A 20,956-nucleotide genomic window follows, 5' to 3' on the forward strand; every position below is an offset into this window, starting at 1 on the left:
CCTCCTGCGATTGCAAGGGAAGGTGCCCTGGGACGGGGACGAGGTGGTGGGGGTAATGGAGGAGTGGACCAGGGTGTCGCGGAGGGAACGATCCCTTCGGAATGCTGACAGGGGAAGGGAGGGGAAGATGCGACTGGTAGTGGCATCACGCTGGAGGTGGCGAAAATGGCGGAGGATGATCCTTTGGATATGGAGGCTGGTGGGATGAAAAGTGAGGACAAGGGGAACCCTGTCACGGTTCTGGGAGGGAGGGGAAGGGGTGAGGGTAGAGGTGCGGGGAATGGGCCGGACACGGTTGAGGGCCCTGTCAACCACAGTGGGGGGAAATCCTCGGTTGAGGAAAAAGGAGGTCATATCAGAAGCACCGTCATGGAAGGTAGCATCATCAGAGCAGATGCGTCGGAGACGGAGAAACTGGGAGAATGGAATGGAGTCCTTACAGGAGGTAGGGTGTGAAGAAGTGTAGTCGAGGTAGCTGTGGGAGTCAGTGGGCTTATAATGGATATTGGTAGACAACCTATCCCCAGAGATGGAGACAGAGAAGTCGAGGAAGGGAAGGGAAGTGTCAGAGATGGACCATGTAAAGGTGAGAGAAGGGTGGAAATTGGAAGCAAAGTTGATAAAGTTTTCGAGTTCGGGGCGGGAGCAGGAAACGGCACCGATACAGTCATCAATGTACCGGAAAAAGAGTTGGGGGAGGGGGCCTGAGTAGGACTGGAACAAAGAATGCTCGACATATCCCACAAAAAGACAGGCATAACTAGGACCCATGCGGGTACCCATAGCGACACCTTTTACTTGAAGGAAGTGCGTGGAGTTGAAGGAGAAGTTGTTCAATGTGAGAACTTTGTGAATACTTTGTATTATTGTTTAGGAAGAGAATGCTGACAAAATATTGGTAACAGCAGAAATGGAAGAGGTAATGGATAGGGTGAAAATTGATAAGCAGGATGTACGGGAAAGGCTGGCTCTGCTAAGAGTGAATGGGCAAAATTCTGTTCTGGTGATGAGAGTCCCGGCAGCAGACCAGAAGGTGGGAGGAGGCAACTTAAGGACCGCAACTGGCCTGAGGCAGGGAGGCCATTCTCAGCCTTCCCCGCTCCAGACTAAATTGGAAGGCATTGGGAAGGCAACAGGCATTCCGCCGCCACCTTCCAACACAATTTTATGGGCCCTCCCGCCTCCATTTCCATCCTTAGGGGGCCCATAAAATTCAGCCCAATAAGCCACCTGGTCCGGATGGCTTGCATCCTAAGTTGCTACGGGAAGTGGGAGTGGAGATAACAGAAGGGCTTGCCATAATCTTCCAATCTTCCCTAGGTATGGGAGAGGTGCCAGAGGAGTGGAGAGTGGCAAATGTGACGCCCTTGTTCAAGAAAGGATGTAAGGACATGCCGCGTAACTACAGGCCGGTCAGTTTGACATCAGCAGTGGATAAGGTTTTAGAAACAATAATCAGGGAAAAAATCGATGGACACTTGGAGAGGTTTGAGTTAATTAAGGTCAGCCAGTACGGATTTGTAAAAGGCAGATCATGCTTGACTAATTTAATTGAACTTTTTGATGAAGTAATAGAGAAGGATGTCGAAGGGAATGCGGTGGATGTTGTCTGTATGGATTTTAGGAAAGAGTTTGATAAAGTACCACATAAAAGATTGGTTAACAAAATTGGGGCTCACGGAATAGGACAGTCAGTGTCAGCTTGGATAAAAAAAATGGAGTAAGGACAGAAAACAGCGAGTTGTGGTAAATGGTTATTTTTTAGACTGAGGAGTGGTGTTCCCCAAGGGTCAGTGCTGGGACAATTTTGCTATATATAAATGACTTGGATATTGGAATAGAGTATAATTTCAACATTTATTGATGATACTAAATTTGGAGTTGGAGTAGACAGTGACACACACATACACACCGACACACACCAACACACACACACTGACACACTGACATACACACACACACACACACACACACGCACACACCAACACACACACACTCACACACACACCAACACACACTGACACACACTCACACACACACACCAACTCAAACACACACACACACTAACACAGACACACAGGCACACACACGCACACTCACACACACTCACTCAGGCACTCACACAAGCACACACACCAACACACACGCTCACACGCACACACTCACATAGACAGACACAGGCACACACACACACACATTCACACACACACAAACTCAAGCACACACAGACATATATCGGCACACACACACATACGCACACCTATACACACATACACTTGGACACAGACAGGCACACACACACATAAGCACACACAGACATACGCATAGATACACACTCACACATATAGACACATATACACACGCACGCACACAGACAATAGACACATATACAAAGGGATACACACACACACACAGAGTGGGCAGGATGTTACCTTGGGTTCCGGGACCCCTACATCAGGATGAAATGGGTGTCTTGAGCCTGCACTTGCCGGCACCAAGACTGGCTCAGCAATTTTACTGGCGGCGACCTCCTATAATTGGCCACCTCCGGGCTCGCCATCCAATTAATGATGGTGGGTGGGATGTAGATGCTGCCGGCCAATCAGAGGGCGGGCACGCTGAAGCCTTGGCGACGCCGTTGGGAGAGGTGGGCACTACTGAAGCAGGCAGGAGACCCCTGGCACCTCAAAATGGAGGAGCCCTTGGACAGGTAAGTAAAAAATTTTAAATCCGAGGGTCAGGCAGGCAGGCCCTCTGGATGGCCCACTGGGGCCTTTGGGATGGCCTTCCCTGCCGGTGGCCTCTCTTTGGGGCATGGAGCCTCCAGCTCCAAAGGCCCCAGACAGCCACAGGGAGGCTGTCTCCATGAAGCTGGCGGCCTCCCCACTCGGCGGAGAGCCACTCCACTATCAGCAAAATGCCAGCAGGCTTGAAAAATCACCCTTAATAGGGCCTTGCATTATTTAAATTGGCTGTCTGCCTCCTTGGAGCTGATCTGTGTCCGATCCCACTGCTGGAAAACTTCCCTTGCAGCAGGACAGTGTCCAGCAGCCGTCCCAACGCAGTTCCCCAGCATTTTACTGACTACCCCACCTCCCAGCCTGCACCTGGGGGCAGGGAAATTTCGGGTCTCACACACACACACACACAGATCACACAAACACACACACAGATCACACACAGCCACACACAGATCACACACACACAGACACAGATCACACACACAGTTCACACACAGACACAGATCACACACACAGATCACACACAGACACACACAGATCACACACACACACACACAGATCACACACACAGATCACACAGACACGCACACACAGATCACACACACACACACACACACACACACAGATCACACACACACACCGATCACACACACAGATCACACAGATCACACACACAGATCACGCACACACACACACAGATCACACACACAGATACACACACACGCAAACACAGATCACAGACAAACACAGACACAGATCACACACATACAGATCATACACAAACACACAGTCACACACAAACACACACACAGATCACACACACAGATCACACAGATCACACACACAGATCACACACAGACACGCACACACAGATCACACACACACACACACACAGATCACACACACAGATCACACACACAGATCACACACAGACACGCACACACAGATCACACACACACACACACAGATCACACACACAGATCACACAGATCACACACACAGATCACACACACACTCACACACAGACACGCACACACAGATCACACACACACACACACACACAGATCACACACAGACACACACAGATCACACACACAAATACACACACACGCAAACACAGATCACAGACAAACACAGACACAGATCACACACAAATACAAGGACACACACACATGCACACACACACAGACATATACACACAACCACTCACATACTGCATAGACACCTGCATAAACACATAGACGCACATGCACAGATATTGACACACACAGACACAGACGCACACTCACACACATGCACAGACACAAATACACAGAAACATACACATACACACACACAAACCTAGTTGTGACGTCTTGGATGAGGGGCCACAGATGCAAGATCAAATATCTGAGATTTAGAGAGAGTGGAGAACTAGGCTTTATCTCACCGGGATCTGATATAGAATCTACTCAATTGTTATCTATTTGGCACAGGATCAGCCTGACTGGGCTCTGCTTGACTGGTACCCACCTGACTGGGATCCACCTGACTAGAATCTATCTGACTGGGAACTACCTGACTGGGATCCTCCTGACTGGGATCTACCTGACTGGGATCTATCTGACTGGGATCTATCTGACTGGGAACCACCTGACTGGGATCCTCCTGACTGGAATCTATCTGACTGGGAACTACCTGACTGGGATCCTCCTGACTGGGATCTACCTGACTGGGATCCACTTGACTGGAATGCACCTGACTGGAATCTATCTGGGATTTATTTGACTGGGAACCACCTGACTGGGATCCACCTGACTGGGATCTATCTGACTGGGATCTACCTGACTGGGATCTACCTGACTGGAATCTATCTGACTGGGATCTATTTGACTGGGATCTATCTGACTGGGAACCACCTGACTGGGATCTATCTGAGTGGAATCTATCTGACTGGGAACCACCTGACTGGGATCCACTTGACTGGAATCTATCTGATTGGGATCTATCTGACTGGGATCTACCTGACTGGGAGCCACCTGACTGGGAACCACCTGACTGGGATCTATCTAACTGGGATCTATCTGACTGGAATCTATCTGACTGTGATCCACCTGATTGGGATCTATCTAACTGGGATCTATCTGACTGGAATCTATCTGACTGGGAACCACCTGACTGGGATCCACCTGACTGGGATCTATCTAACTGGGATCTATCTGACTGGAATCTATCTGACTGGGAACCACCTGACTGGGATCCACCTGACTGGGATCTATCTAACTGGGATCTATCTGACTGGAATCTATCTGACTGGGAACCACCTGACTGGGATCCACCTGACTGGGATCTATCTAACTGGGATCTATCTGACTGGAATCTATCTTACTGGAAAACATCTGACTGGGATCTATCTGACTGGGATCTATCTGACTGGAATCTATCTGACTGGGAACCACCTGACTGGAAACCACATGACTGGGATCCACCTGACTGGGATCTATCTAACTGGGATCTATCTGACTGGAATCTATCTGACTGGGAACCACCTGACTGGAAACCACCTGACTGGGATCCACCTGACTGGGATCTATCTAACTGGGATCTATCTGACTGGAATCTATCTGACTGGGAACCACCTGACTGGGATCCACCTGACTGGGATCTATCTCACTGGGATCTATCTGACTGGAATCTATCTTACTGGAAAACACCTGACTGGGATCTATCTGACTGGGATCTATCTGACTGGAATCTATCTGACTGGGAACCACCTGACTGGAAACCACATGACTGGGATCCACCTGACTGGGATCTATCTAACTGGGATCTATCTGACTGGAATCTATCTGACTGGGAATCACCTGACTGGAATTTATCTGACTGGGAACTACCTGACTGGGATCCACTTGACTGGAATCTATCTGATTGGAATCTATCTGACTGGGATCAATCTGACTGGGAACCACCTGACTGGAAACCACATGACTGGGATCGATCTGACTGGGATCTATCTGACTGGAATCTATCTGACTGGGAACCACCTGACTGGAAACCACATGACTGGGATCCACCTGACTGGGATCTATCTAACTGGGATCTATCTGACTGGAATCTATCTGACTGGGAATCACCTGACTGGAATTTATCTGACTGGGATCCACTTGACTGGAATCTATCTGACTGGAATCTATCTGACTGGAAAACACCTGACTGGGATCTATCTGACTGGGATCTATCTGACTGGAATCTATCTGACTGGGAACTACCTGACTGGGATCCACTTGACTGGAATCTATCTGACTGGAATCTATCTGACTGGAAAACACCTGACTGGGATCTATCTGACTGGGATCTATCTGACTGGAATCTATCTGACTGGGAACTACCTGACTGGGATCCACTTGACTGGAATCTATCTGATTGGGATCTATCTGACTGGGATCAATCTCACTGGGATCCATCTGACTGGAATCCAGCTGACTGGGATCCGCCTGACTGGGATCTATCTAACGGGGAACCATCTGACTGGGATCCACTTGACTGGAATCTATCTGATTGGGATCTATCTCACTGGATTCTATCTGACTGGGAACTACCTGACTGGAATCTATCTGGCTGTAATCTATCTGACTGGGATCTATCTGATTGGGATCTATCTGACTGGGATCTATCTGACTGGAAACCACCTGACTGGGATCTATCTGATTGGGATCTATCTGACTTGGATCTATATGACTGTAATCTATCTGACTGGGATCTATCTGATTGGGATCTATCTGACTGGGATCTATCTGACTGGAAACCACCTGACTGGGATCTATCTGATTGGGATCTATCTGACTGGGATCTATCTGGCTGTAATCTATCTGACTGGGATCTATCTGATTGGGATCTATCTGACTGGGATCTATCTGACTGGAAACCACCTGACTGGGATCTATCTGATTGGGATCTATCTGACTTGGATCTATCTGACTGTAATCTATCTGACTGGGATCTATCTGACTGGAATCCACCTGACTGGGATCTATCTGACTGTGAACTACCTAACTGGGATGCACCTGATTGGATCCACCTGACTGGGATCTATCTGACTGGAATCTATCTGACTGGGATCTATCTGACTGGAAACCACATGACTGGGATCTATCTGACTGGGATCTATCTGACTGTAATCTATCTGACTGGGATCTATCTGATAGGGATCTATCTGACTGGGATCTATCTGACTGGAAACCACATGACTGGGATCTATCTGACTGGGATCTATCTGACTGTAATCTATCTGACTGGAAACCACCTGACTGGGATCTATCTGACTGGAATCTATCTGACTGGGAACCACCTGACTGGGATCTATCTGATTGCGATCTATCTGACTGGAATCTATCTGACTGGGATCTATCTGATTGGGATCTATCTGACTGGGATCTATCTGACTTTAATCTATCTGATTGGGATCTATCTGACTGTAATCTATCTGACTGGGAACTACCTGACTGGGATCCACTTGACTGGAATCTATCTGATTGGAATCTATCTGACTGGGATCGATCTGACTGGGATCCACCTGACTGGGATCCACTTGACTGGAATCTATCTGATTGGAATCTATCTGACTGGGATCGATCTGACTGGAATCTATCTGACTGGGAACTACCTGACTGGGATCCACCTGACTGGGATCCACTTGACTGGAATCTATCTGATTGGAATCTATCTGACTGGGATCGATCTGACTGGGAACTACCTGACTGGGATCCACTTGACTGGAATCTATCTGATTGGGATCTATCTGACTGGGATCAATCTCACTGGGATCCATCTGACTGGAATCCAGCTGACTGGGATCTACCTGACTGGAATCTATCTGATTGGGATCTATCTCACTGGATTCTATCTGACTGGGAACTACCTGACTGGAATCTATCTGACTGGAATCTATCTGACTGGAATCTATCTGACTGTGAACTACCTAACTGGGATGCACCTGATTGGATCCACCTGATTGGGATCTATCTGACTGGAATCTATCTGACTGGAATCTATCTGACTGGGATCTATCTGATAGGGATCTATCTGACTGGGATCTATCTGACTGGAAACCACATGACTGGGATCTATCTGACTGGGATCTATCTGACTGTAATCTATCTGACTGGGAACCACCTGACTGGGATCTATCTGACTGGAATCTATCTGACTGGGAACCACCTGACTGGGATCTATCTGATTGCGATCTATCTGACTGGAATCTATCTGACTGGGATCTATCTGATTGGGATCTATCTGACTGGGATCTATCTGACTGTAATCTATCTGACTGGGATCTATCTGACTGGAATCTATCTGACTGGGAACCACCTGACTGGGATCTATCTGATTGGGATCTATCTGACTGGAATCTATCTGACTGGGATCTATCTGACTGGAATCTATCTGACTGGGAACCACCTGACTGGGATCTATCTGATTGGGATCTATCTGACTGTAATCTATCTGACTGGGATCTATCTGACTGGGATCCACCTGACTGGGATCCACCTCACTAGGATCTATCTGACTGGGATCTATCTGACTGGGAACCACCTAACTGGGATCCACCTGACTGGGATCTATCTGACTGGAATCTATCTGACTGTAATCTATCTGACTGGGATCTATCTGATTGGGATCTATCTGACTGGGATCTATCTGACTGGGATCTATCTGACTGGAAACCACCTGACTGGGATCTATCTGATTGGGATCTATCTGACTGGGATCTATCTGACTGTAATCTATCTGACTGTAATCTATCTGACTGGGATCTATCTGATTGGGATCTATCTGACTGGGATCTATCTGACTGGGATCTATCTGACTGGAAACCACCTGACTGGGATCTATCTGATTGGGATCTATCTGACTGGGATCCACCTGACTGGGATCCACCTCACTAGGATCTATCTGACTGGGAACCACCTAACTGGGATCCACCTGACTGGGATCTATCTGACTGGAATCTATCTGACTGTAATCTATCTGACTGGGATCTATCTGATTGGGATCTATCTGACTGGGATCTATCTGACTGGGATCTATCTGACTGGAAACCACCTGACTGGGATCTATCTGATTGGGATCTATCTGACTGGGATCCACCTGACTGGGATCCACCTCACTAGGATCTATCTGACTGGGAACCACCTAACTGGGATCCACCTGACTGGGATCTATCTGACTGGAATCTATCTGACTGTAATCTATCTGACTGGGATCTATCTGATTGGGATCTATCTGACTGGGATCTATCTGACTGGGATCTATCTGACTGGAAACCACCTGACTGGGATCTATCTGACTGGGATCTATCTGATTGGGATCTATCTGACTGGGAACCACCTGACTGGGATCTATCTGATTGGGATCTATCTGACTGGAATCTATCTGACTGGGATCTATCTGATTGGGATCTATCTGACTGGGATCTATCTGACTGTAATCTATCTGACTGGGATCTATCTGACTGTAATCTATCTGACTGGGAACCACCTGACTGGGATCTATCTGATTGGGATCTATCTGACTGTAATCTATCTGACTGGGATCCACCTGACTGGGATCCACCTGACTGGGATCCACCTCACTAGGATCTATCTGACTGGGAACCACCTGATTGGGATCCACCTGACTGGGATCTATCTGACTGGAATCTATCTGACTGTAATCTATCTGACTGGGATCTATCTGATTGGGATCTATCTGACTGGGATCTATCTGACTGGAAACCACCTGACTGGGATCTATCTGATTGGGATCTATCTGACTGGGATCTATCTGACTGGGATCTATCTGACTGGAAACCACCTGACTGGGATCTATCTGATTGGGATCTATCTGACTGGGATCTATCTGAATGGAATCTATCTGACTGGGAACCACCTGACTGGGATCCACCTGACTGGGATCTATCTGACTGGGATCTATCTGACTGGGAACTATCTGACTGGGAACCACCTGACTGGGATCTATCTGACTGTAATCTATCTGACTGGGATCTATCTGACTGGGATCTATCTGACTGGAATCTATCTGACTGTAATCTATCTGACTGGGATCTATCTGATTGGGATCTATCTGACTGGGATCTATCTGACTGGAAACCACCTGACTGGGATCTATCTGATTGGGATCTATCTGACTGGGATCTATCTGACTGGGATCTATCTGACTGGAAACCACCTGACTGGGATCTATCTGATTGGGATCTATCTGATTGGGATCTATCTGACTGGGATCTATCTGACTGGAAACCACCTGACTGGGATCTATCTGATTGGGATCTATCTGACTGGGATCTATCTGACTGTAATCTATCTGACTGGGATCTATCTGACTGGGATCTATCTGACTGGGATCCACCTGACTGGGATCCACCTGACTGGGATCCACCTGACTGGGATCCACCTCACTAGGATCTATCTGACTGGGATCTATCTGACTGGAAACCACCTAACTGGGATCCACCTGACTGGGATCTATCTGACTGGAATCTATCTGACTGTAATCTATCTGACTGGGATCTATCTGACTGGGATCTATCTGACTGGGATCCACCTGACTGGGATCCACCTGACTGGGATCCACCTCACTAGGATCTATCTGACTGGGATCTATCTGACTGGGAACCACCTGATTGGGATCCACCTGACTAGGATCTATCTGACTGGGAACCACCTGACTGGGATCTATCTGATTGGGATCTATCTGACTGGGATCTATCTGAATGGAATCTATCTGACTGGGAATCATCTGACTGGGATCCACCTGACTGGGATCTATCTGACTGGGATCTATCTGACTGGGAACTATCTGACTGGGAACCACCTGACTGGGATCTATCTGATTGGGATCTATCTGACTGGGATCTATCTGAATGGAATCTATCTGACTGGGAACCACCTGACTGGGATCTATCTGATTGGGATCTATCTGACTGGGATCTATCTGAATGGAATCTATCTGACTGGGAACCACCTGACTGGGATCCACCTGACTGGGATCTATCTGACTGGGATCTATCTGACTGGGAACTATCTGACTGGGAACCACCTGACTGGGATCTATCTGATTGGGATCTATCTGACTGGGATCTATCTGAATGGAATCTATCTGACTGGGAACCACCTGACTGGGATCTATCTGATTGGGATCTATCTGACTGGGATCTATCTGACTGGGAACTATCTGACTGGGAACCACCTGACTGGGATCTATCTGATTGGGATCTATCTGACTGGGATCTATCTGACTGTAATCTATCTGACTGGGATCTATCTGACTGGGATCTATCTGACTGGGATCCACCTGACTGGGATCCACCTGACTGGGATCCACCTGACTGGGATCCACCTCACTAGGATCTATCTGACTGGGATCTATCTGACTGGAAACCACCTAACTGGGATCCACCTGACTGGGATCTATCTGACTGGAATCTATCTGACTGTAATCTATCTGACTGGGATCTATCTGACTGGGATCTATCTGACTGGGATCCACCTGACTGGGATCCACCTGACTGGGATCCACCTCACTAGGATCTATCTGACTGGGATCTATCTGACTGGGAACCACCTGATTGGGATCCACCTGACTAGGATCTATCTGACTGGGAACCACCTGACTGGGATCTATCTGATTGGGATCTATCTGACTGGGATCTATCTGAATGGAATCTATCTGACTGGGAATCATCTGACTGGGATCCACCTGACTGGGATCTATCTGACTGGGATCTATCTGACTGGGAACTATCTGACTGGGAACCACCTGACTGGGATCTATCTGATTGGGATCTATCTGACTGGGATCTATCTGAATGGAATCTATCTGACTGGGAACCACCTGACTGGGATCTATCTGATTGGGATCTATCTGACTGGGATCTATCTGAATGGAATCTATCTGACTGGGAACCACCTGACTGGGATCCACCTGACTGGGATCTATCTGACTGGGATCTATCTGACTGGGAACTATCTGACTGGGAACCACCTGACTGGGATCTATCTGATTGGGATCTATCTGACTGGGATCTATCTGAATGGAATCTATCTGACTGGGAACCACCTGACTGGGATCTATCTGATTGGGATCTATCTGACTGGGATCTATCTGACTGGGAACTATCTGACTGGGAACCACCTGACTGGGATCTATCTGATTGGGATCTATCTGACTGGGATCTATCTGAATGGAATCTATCTGACTGGGAACCACCTGACTGGGATCTATCTGAATGGAATCTATCTGACTGGGAACCACCTGACTGGGATCCACCTGACTGGGATCTATCTGACTGGAATCTATCTGACTGGAATCTATCTGGCTGTAATCTATCTGACTGGGATCTATCTGATTGGGATCTATCTGACTGGGATCTATCTGACTGGAATCTATCTGGCTGTAATCTATCTGACTGGGATCTATCTGATTGGGATCCACCTGACTGGGATCTATCTGGCTGTAATCTATCTGACTGGGATCTATCTGACTGGAAACTATCTGGCTGTAATCTATCTGACTGGGATCTATCTGATTGGGATCTATCTGACTGGGATCTATCTGACTGGAATCTATCTGGCTGTAATCTATCTGACTGGGATCTATCTGATTGGGATCTATCTGACTGGAATCTATCTGGCTGTAATCTATCTGACTGGGATCTATCTGATTGGGATCTATCTGACTGGGATCTATCTGACTGGAATCTATCTGGCTGTAATCTATCTGACTGGGATCTATCTGATTGGGATCCACCTGACTGGGATCTATCTGGCTGTAATCTATCTGACTGGGATCTATCTGATTGGGATCCACCTGACTGGGATCTATCTGGCTGTAATCTATCTGACTGGAATCTATCTGGCTGTAATCTATCTGACTGGGATCTATCTGACTGGAAACCACCTGACTGGGATCTATCTGATTGGGATCTATCTGACTGGGAACCACCTGACTGTAATCTATCTGACTGGGATCCACCTGACTGGGATCCACCTGACTGGGATCCACCTCACTAGGATCTATCTGACTGGGAACCACCTAACTGGGATCCACCTGACTGGGATCTATCTGATTGGGATCTATCTGACTGGGATCTATCTGAATGGAATCTATCTGACTGGGAATCATCTGACTGGGATCTATCTGAGTGGGAACTACCTGACTGGGATCCACCTGACTGGTATCTATTTGACTGGGATCTATCTGACTGGGAACCACCTGACTGGGATCCACCTGACTGGGATCTATCTGATTGGGATCTATCTGACTGGAATCTATTTGACTGGGAACCACCTGACTGGGATCCACCTGACTGGGATCTATCTGACTGGGATCTATCTGATTGGAATCTATCTGACTGGAAACCACCTGACTGTAATCTATCTGACTGGGATCCACCTGACTGGGATCCACCTGACTGGGATCCACCTCACTAGGATCTATCTGACTGGGAACCACCTAACTGGGATCCACCTGACTGGGATCTATCTGACTGGAATCTATCTGACTGGGAACCACCTGACTGGGATCTATCTGATTGGGATCTATCTGACTGGGATCTATCTGAATGGAATCTATCTGACTGGGATCTATCTGAGTGGGAACTACCTGACTGGGATCCACCTGACTGGGATCTATCTGACTGGGATCTATCTGACTGGAATCTATTTGACTGGGAACCACCTGACTAGGATCTATCTGACTGGAAACCACCTGACTGGGATCCACCTGACTGGGATCTATCTGACTGGGATCTATCTGATTGGAATCTATCTGACTGGAAACCACCTGACTGGGAACCTCCTGACTGGGATCCACTTGACTGGAATCTATCTGACTGGGACCCACCTGACTGGAATCTCTCTGATTGGGATCTATCTGACTGGAATCTATCTGACTGGGAACCACCTGACTGGGATCTATCTGACTGGGATCTATCTGACTCGGAACCACCTGACTGGGATCCACCTGACTGGGATCTATTTGACTGGGAACCACCTGACTGGGAACCATCTGACTGGGATCCACCTGACTGGGATCTATCTGACTGGGAACCACCTGACTGGGAACCACCTGACTGGGATCCACCTGACTGGGATCTATTTGACTGGGAACCACCTGACTAGGATCTATCTGACTGGGATCTATCTGACTGGGAACCACCTGACTGGGAACCACCTGACTGGGATCTATCTGACTGGGAACCACCTGACTGGGATCTATCTGACTGGGATCTATCTGATTGGAATCTATCTGACTGGGACCCACCTGACTGGGACCCACCTGACTGGAATCTCTCTGATTGGGATCTATCTGATGTCGTTTAGAGCCATGTGATAATTAGTTTGGTGATCTGCTATTCTTACTCACAGGTGTTCTGAGCTTAGGCCCACAAGGGCGACACAATACACCATCTTGTTTAATTTCTTACGAAATCCACCCGTATATTTAATTAGATCCCTGTTTGGTTTGAAGTCATCATTATTTGACCAAACTGGCCACAGTGATTTGAATGAATTTTGTCAGATTACGACCTATGAGCTGATTTGCCTTTGGCCCTGAGATTCCCGGGAGTGAATCACACGTTGTGGGTCTTGTCATCTCCTCTCTCAGGCTCAGGTTGAGCCAAGCTTAGTCAAACAGGCAGCTCTGAGTAATGCACATCCCAGTGTGTACTTTGTGTCATCGGATTGGCTCCTGGACAATGAAAATCCACTGCCAACTCTCTGCAAATTCACCGTTGCCAGGGTTTCAGCGAGGTCACAGAGATCAGCAGTAAGATTGGCTGCTTGCCCATGTGCCCATGCTCACTCTCTGTTTTTCTTACTCTATCAACAGGAAACATGCTGTCAGTCAAGAGGAACTCACACTCTGTAATTGGACCCACGCAAGAGTGCGGCCTCATCCTTAGCCCAATCAGGAGCTGAATATTTTGGGAGCTGGTATAAAAGGGGCCAGAGGCAGTCATCACCATCATCAGCAAACACACTCACACTCTGTACCTTCTCAAAAACTGAGCATGGGTCAGCATTTCCTTAGCTTCCCTCCAATCGAGCAGAACAGTGCTGGGTTATTTTTAGGATGTTTCCACCACAGCGTCAAGCAATAATTTCCAGCAATTGTCTTCTAGGGTACACACTAAGATTTCTCAACAGTTAACCACAAGGACAGTGTAATCCTGTGTGTTTCTACCAAATGTCCAAAGCTTCTTTTTTAAATAGCCTGCCTGTGGTTAAAAAAAAGCATCCATTACCCAATATCACAAAGTCAGTCTAGCAGGACTATATGAGAACTTCACGGGAAACTTGCTGTCGCACTGCCTATAATCACAGAGTTCTGATGATCTGGATTGCACTGGGTGCTGGAAGCACTTTCAATGGGAACATTCAAAATGGAATTGGATGAATACCTGGCAAGAAAAATGTCCAGGGTAATGGGGAGAGGGCAGGGGAATGAAACTAATTGCAAAGCTTTTCAAAGAGCCAGCACAGGTACGGTGGGCCGAATGGCCTCCTGCGCCGCATGATTCTATGATTCTATAAAAGTGTTGCCTATAACGTCAATAAATGAAACCCAAGTGCCTCCCTTTTCTGGAGCACATCCTCCCCATCTCCCCTCCCTGTCTCTCCCCATCTCTCCCCTCTCCCCTCCCCATCTCCCCTCTCCGTCTCTCCCCTCTCCCCTCCCCGTCTCTCCCCTCTTCACCTCTCCTCTCCTCTCCTCACCTCACCACCTCTCCCCTCCCCTCCTCACCTCTCTCCTCCCCTCTCCAGCTCTCACCTTGCTACCTCTCCCCTCCCCTCCCCTCTCCCCGTCTCTCCCCTCCCCGTATCTCCCCTCCCGTCCTTGCCTCTCCCCTCCTCTGCTCTCCACCGCTGCCCCTCTCCTCTCGCCGACTCTCCCCTATCGTCTCTCCCCTCTCCACTCCACCTCTCCCCTCCCCTCCTCACCTCTCCCCACCCCATCTCGCCTCTCCCCTCGCCTCTCCATCTCTCCCCCCTCACCTCCTCGCCTCTTCCTTCCCCCCTCCTCGTCTCCCCCTTTCCCCTCCCCATCTCTCCGTTTCACGCCTCGCCTCTCCCCTCCCCTCTCCACCTCTCCCCCTCCCCTCCCTGTTCTCCCCTCCCCTCCTCACCTCTCCCCTCCCCTCCTCACCTCTCCCCTCCCCTTTCCACCTCCCCCTCTTCCCTCCCCATCTCTCCCCTCCCTACCCCACCTCTCCCCCTCCGCTGCTGACCTTTCCTCCTCCGCTTCCCACCTCTCCCCTCCATTCCTCACCTCTTCCCTCCCCCTCCACTCCTCGCCTTTCCTCCTCCCTTCCCCACCTCTCCTCCTCCCCTTCCCCGCCTCTCCTCCTCTGCTCCCTACCTCTCCCCCTCCCCACTTCTCCCCGTCTACTCCCCTCCTCTCTCCCTACCTGTCTGTAATTCACCTCGTCAGAAGTGGGAGGAGCCTATAATTCATTTGTGACTTTGATTCTGATTGTTTCGGTGCTGTAGCAGAGATAGAAACCTGATTGGAGGAGTTCAGACATGGGCACAGATTTGGGAGGTGACAATGCCTCCGAGGAGAGGAAGGGGAGGTTGCAGATGGGATGGACATTTGCAAGGACAGAGAGGCTGAGGGTGGATTTTATGAGGAAGGGAGTAATCGATGCAGTTTTAAAAGAAGGGTAGAGCACCAGTGGTGATAGAACCATTTACGATATCAGCTAGCATGGGAGCCAGGAAGGGAATTTGCGTGGTCAGCAGTTTAATGGAAACAGGGTCGAGGGAACAGGAGGTGGGTCTCGAGGATGAGATGAGATTGGAGAGGGCGTGGGGGTAGATGGGAGAGAAACTAAAGAGAAGTGGAGGATTGGGGGGAGTTTGGCTTGGTGGGAATGGGGAAAGGGAAAAACAACAGCAGCAGCTGAACGGATGGTCCCCACCATAGAGATAAAGAAGTCCAAAAGCATCTCGCTCTGCTTGTTGGAGGTGAGGGTAGAGTGAGCAGGGAGGAGGGGTTTAAGGAAACAATTTGTAGTGGCAAAAAGAAGCTGGGGGTTATCTTTAGATCATAAAAAGTTCAAAACAAGCAGAAATGTGTGATTAAGATCTAATCTTGTTTCAAATTAGACTTGAACTCAAGTCTCAAGGTGAAAGGTCAAAGTTCTAACCTGGTTTTGATTGGCCTTGAGGCCTGCTGTTTTCCTTCGGTAAACCAATGCTTGTTCTCTCATGCACCTTGTGGTGTAGGGCGGAGGCTGACAGTTTATTTTCCGCAGAAAAGATTTTTCTGTGCCATTCTGTGACCTGGGGTCATTTTTGGGTCACAGGTATTAGCAACATTTTAAAATGTACCAATATTCAGTGCGGGGGGGTTTTCTGGCCCATAAACAGGAAGCGTATTGTAACTCTTGATACCACAGGAAGTTCTCCAAATTCACAGAGAGTAATATCACCATGAGCCTTGCTACATGTATTAATGTGTTGTCAAAATTAAGAGACGTTGTTCTGACATTATTCTTAAAATCCTTTTAACCTGGAGCGAAAGGGGTTTCCATTTATACAGCACCTTTCATGATTTAAGGACATTGCAAAGTGTTTTTCAGCCAATCAAGTATAGTCACTGTTGTATTGTGGGAAACGTGGCAGCTGATTTGCACATAGCAAGATCCCACATACAGCATGTGTTTTATTGAGGTTGATTGAGGATTAATATTAGCCAGGGTACCAGTGGGGGGGGGGGGGGGGGGGGCAGTGGGTGCGGGGGCAGACCCCTGCTCTTATTGGCAATATTGCCATGGGATCTTTTACGTCCGCCTGAGATGGCAGACACATCCTTATTTTAACATTTCGTCTAAAAGGTGGCACCTCAGTACTGCCCTGGAGTACCATCCTGAATTCTGTGCCAAATCTCTGGAGAGGAGCTTAAACCCCTGACCTCCTGACTCAGAGGCAGGAGTTCTACTGACTAAAGACAGAAATTGGTTTCAAAGCCTGGTTAGTTCATACAGGAATTAGCAGAAAACGTATTAGCTGATCTTTTCTTTTCTTTTTCACAAGTGCCCCTTCCCCCATCCTCCCTCCCCCATCCCCTGCCACCTCTTTCTCTTTTGGGCCTCCTTATCTCGAGAGACAATGGATACGCGCCTGGAGGTGGTCAGTGGTTTGTGAAGCAGCGCCTGGAGTGGCTATAAAGGCCAATTCTGGAGTGACAGGCTCTTCCACAGGTGCTGCAGAGAAATTTGTTTGTTGGGGCTGTTGCACAGTTGGCTCTCCCCTTGCGCCTCTGTCTTTTTTCCTGCCAACTACTAAGTCTCTTCGACTCGCCACAATTTAGCCCTGTCTTTATGGCTGCCCGCCAGCTCTGGCGAATACTGGCAACTGACTCCCACGACTTGTGATCAATGTCACACGATTTCATGTCGCGTTTGCAGACGTCTTTATAACGGAGACATGGACGGCCGGTGGGTCTGATACCAGTGGCGAGCTCGCTGTACAATGTGTCTTTGGGGATCCTGCCATCTTCCATGCGGCTCACATGGCCAAGCCATCTCAAGCGCCGCTGACTCAGTAGTGTGTATAAGCTGGGGATGTTGGCCGCTTCAAGGACTTCTGTGTTGGAGATATAGTCCTGCCACCTGATGCCAAGTATTCTCCGAAGGCAGCGAAGATGGAATGAATTGAGACGTCGCTCTTGGCTGGCATACGTTGTCCAGGCCTCGCTGCCGTAGAGCAACCATCAGACAACAATACCGTAGCCCCTGCCACCACCTTGCCAGTTTTAAAGGAGGCATGGTGCTTCCCTTTGGGAATATCTCTATGCCTTTTCAGGAAGAATGGAGGGAGGCCAAGTTTCTCAGGCAGCAGACGAGCAACCTGCCCACCTGCCAGGGCCCTCTCTCTCAAATGCACAGAAGCATCCGATACGGCTCACTGATTGCACTCTCGCCTTGCAGTCAGAAGGTTTGTGGTTTCGGGTCCCAGGTTTCCCGCCTGCTTGAGGTCTCCGCTCCAACACTGGTTTTACCTGGCGCCATCCCGGGACACAGTCAGAGAAAGCAGCCCTCAGGATCAAGTGCAGCAAAGAAGTAACTTCCCTGAATATGGAGCAGGGACAAGAAGCAGTGGCCCTCCTGATTCCATATTAAACCATCTTCCAGAGGGTGATCCATTTTCAGATGAGGTCCTGTCTGCCCCCTCAGCTGGGGATAAAAGATCCAAAGCTCGATTTCTAAGAGGAGATAGTGAGTTTTCCCCGGTGTCCCAACCAATGTTTATCCCTCAACCATCATCACTAAAATTAGTCATTTATCACATTGCTATTTGTGGAATCTTGCTGTGTGCAAATTGGCTGCCATGTTTCCTATATTGCAACAGTGACTCGGGTTCAAAAAGTACTTCATTGGCTGTGATGTGCTTTAGGACATACTGAGATCTTAAAAGGAACTTAATAAATGCACATCATGCATTGCTGGGTTTAGCTGGGCCATGATTGATACTGAAGGTGAAGAGGCTGTGTTGTGCTTGGTTTTCTGTGCCCTTCAGGGTGTGGCGGGGATTGGGGGGGGAGGGGGGGAAGAGGAATCTCTGAACCAGTCTTGTGAACTGTTTTTACAGTTTTATGAAACACAATTGGCACCCTGATTGGTCAGTAGGCCCGCCACTGTTTATGTAGAGCTGCTCAGAATTTGGCGGGAACTTCTCCAGTGGGACCTCCCACCGCACCCTCTCCCCCACCCTCACTGGAGAAGCAGGTGTTCACTCCATCTTTCCGGGCTCTGCCGATTTTCCAATGACAGGTTGGCAGGAGCTCGGGACAGACCTGTGAGATTTCAGGACCAACACTGATGGGCAGCCCCTGTGGCTCTACATTACGAAGGGTATCCTTTCTACATCTCCTGCCCACCAGCTCCTGACAGAAGGGCACCACCAACCTCCCATAGCTTCTGATTTCAAGCCATCCCTCCCCAAGTCATAATTTAAATCGCAAATTTGAAATTCTCATCCTTGTGTTCAATTCCCTCTATGGCCTCGCCCCTCCCTATTTCTCTAATCTTTTCCAGCCCTAGAGATCTCTGAGAACTGCCCATCGGCTGCTGAAACAGTCACCCATACCTTTGTTACCTCCAAACTCAACCATTTCAGTGCTCTCCCATCTTCCCCCATCCAAAACTCTGCTGCCTGTATCCTAATTCACACCGAATCCTATTCCCCTTTCACCCGTGCTCACCGACCTACATTGCCTCCCAGTCAAGCAACACCTCGATTTTTAAATTGTCATCCTTATTTTCAAATCCCTCCAGGGCCTCGCCCCTCCCTACCTGTGTAATCTCCCCCAGCTCAACAAGCCTCCGAGATACCTGCACTCCTCTAATTCTGGCCTTTTGAGCTTCCCTGATTTTAATCACTCCACCATTGGTAGACGTGCCTTCAGTTGCCTGGGCCCCAAGTTCTGGGATACCCTCCCTACACCTCTCTGCCTGTCTACCTGCTGCTTTGAGAGACTCTTTATCCATGCTTTTGGTCACCTGTCCTAATATCTCCTGATGTGACTCGGTGTCAATCTTTGTCTGATGATACTCCTCTGAAGTGCCTTGGGACATTTTACTGTGTTAAATGTAAATTGTTGTCTGATGGTTGCCCATAAGCTTTTACTTCAGTTCCCAGATACCCTTACACCACTCGGCACTGATATGTAATTCTTGGCTGCAGCTTGTTCTGTTTCACAGCCTTGATGAAAGTACAGACCCAAGATAAATGTGGAAGGGATGAGGTCATTGCATGATACACACAGTCCCTGCACTGACAATGGGCTGACATCACCTCTATTGTACAGAGGCTGATCTCACATGATGTCAGCAGTTCTCTCTGCAGCATGTCAATGGTGAAACATTTCCCAGCCCTGTGTGGCGTCTGAGTGAACAGACTATCCCTGTAAGGTAATTGTAGTGTACAGTCTCACTGAGCTACACAATGCGCCCTGCATACATCACTGCACGATCGTCCCTTTACCATCTGGAGCTGGACATTGTTCGGTATTCCTGCTATTTCGGTTCAGGCTTGTTTATTTATAAATCCTTTTGTTTTGCAACAACTTTGAAGTGTCCACATTCCTGAGGTGTGACAGAGGAGCAGGGGGAGGCCATTCAACCCCTCAAGCTTGCTCCGCAATTTAGTTAGATCACGGCTGATCTG

The 20,956-nt window shown here is 48.6% G+C and overlaps 1 protein-coding gene across 1 annotated transcript; it reads left to right on the top strand.

The window, feature by feature from the left end:
- The first annotated feature begins 5,509 nt into the window (after nucleotides 1-5,509).
- LOC137351474 (uncharacterized protein in mobD 3'region-like) lies at nucleotides 5,510-18,853 on the top strand. Its single transcript, XM_068015921.1, has 2 exons — nucleotides 5,510-6,340; nucleotides 18,593-18,853. Exons 1-2 carry the CDS (start codon nucleotides 5,510-5,512, stop codon nucleotides 18,851-18,853), a joined length of 1,092 nt encoding a protein of 363 aa, XP_067872022.1.
- The last annotated feature ends 2,103 nt before the right edge of the window (nucleotides 18,854-20,956 follow it).

This window comes from Heterodontus francisci, chromosome 36, assembly GCF_036365525.1.
Source record: "Heterodontus francisci isolate sHetFra1 chromosome 36, sHetFra1.hap1, whole genome shotgun sequence".
In the NCBI taxonomy this organism is placed as follows: Eukaryota; Metazoa; Chordata; class Chondrichthyes; order Heterodontiformes; family Heterodontidae; genus Heterodontus; species Heterodontus francisci.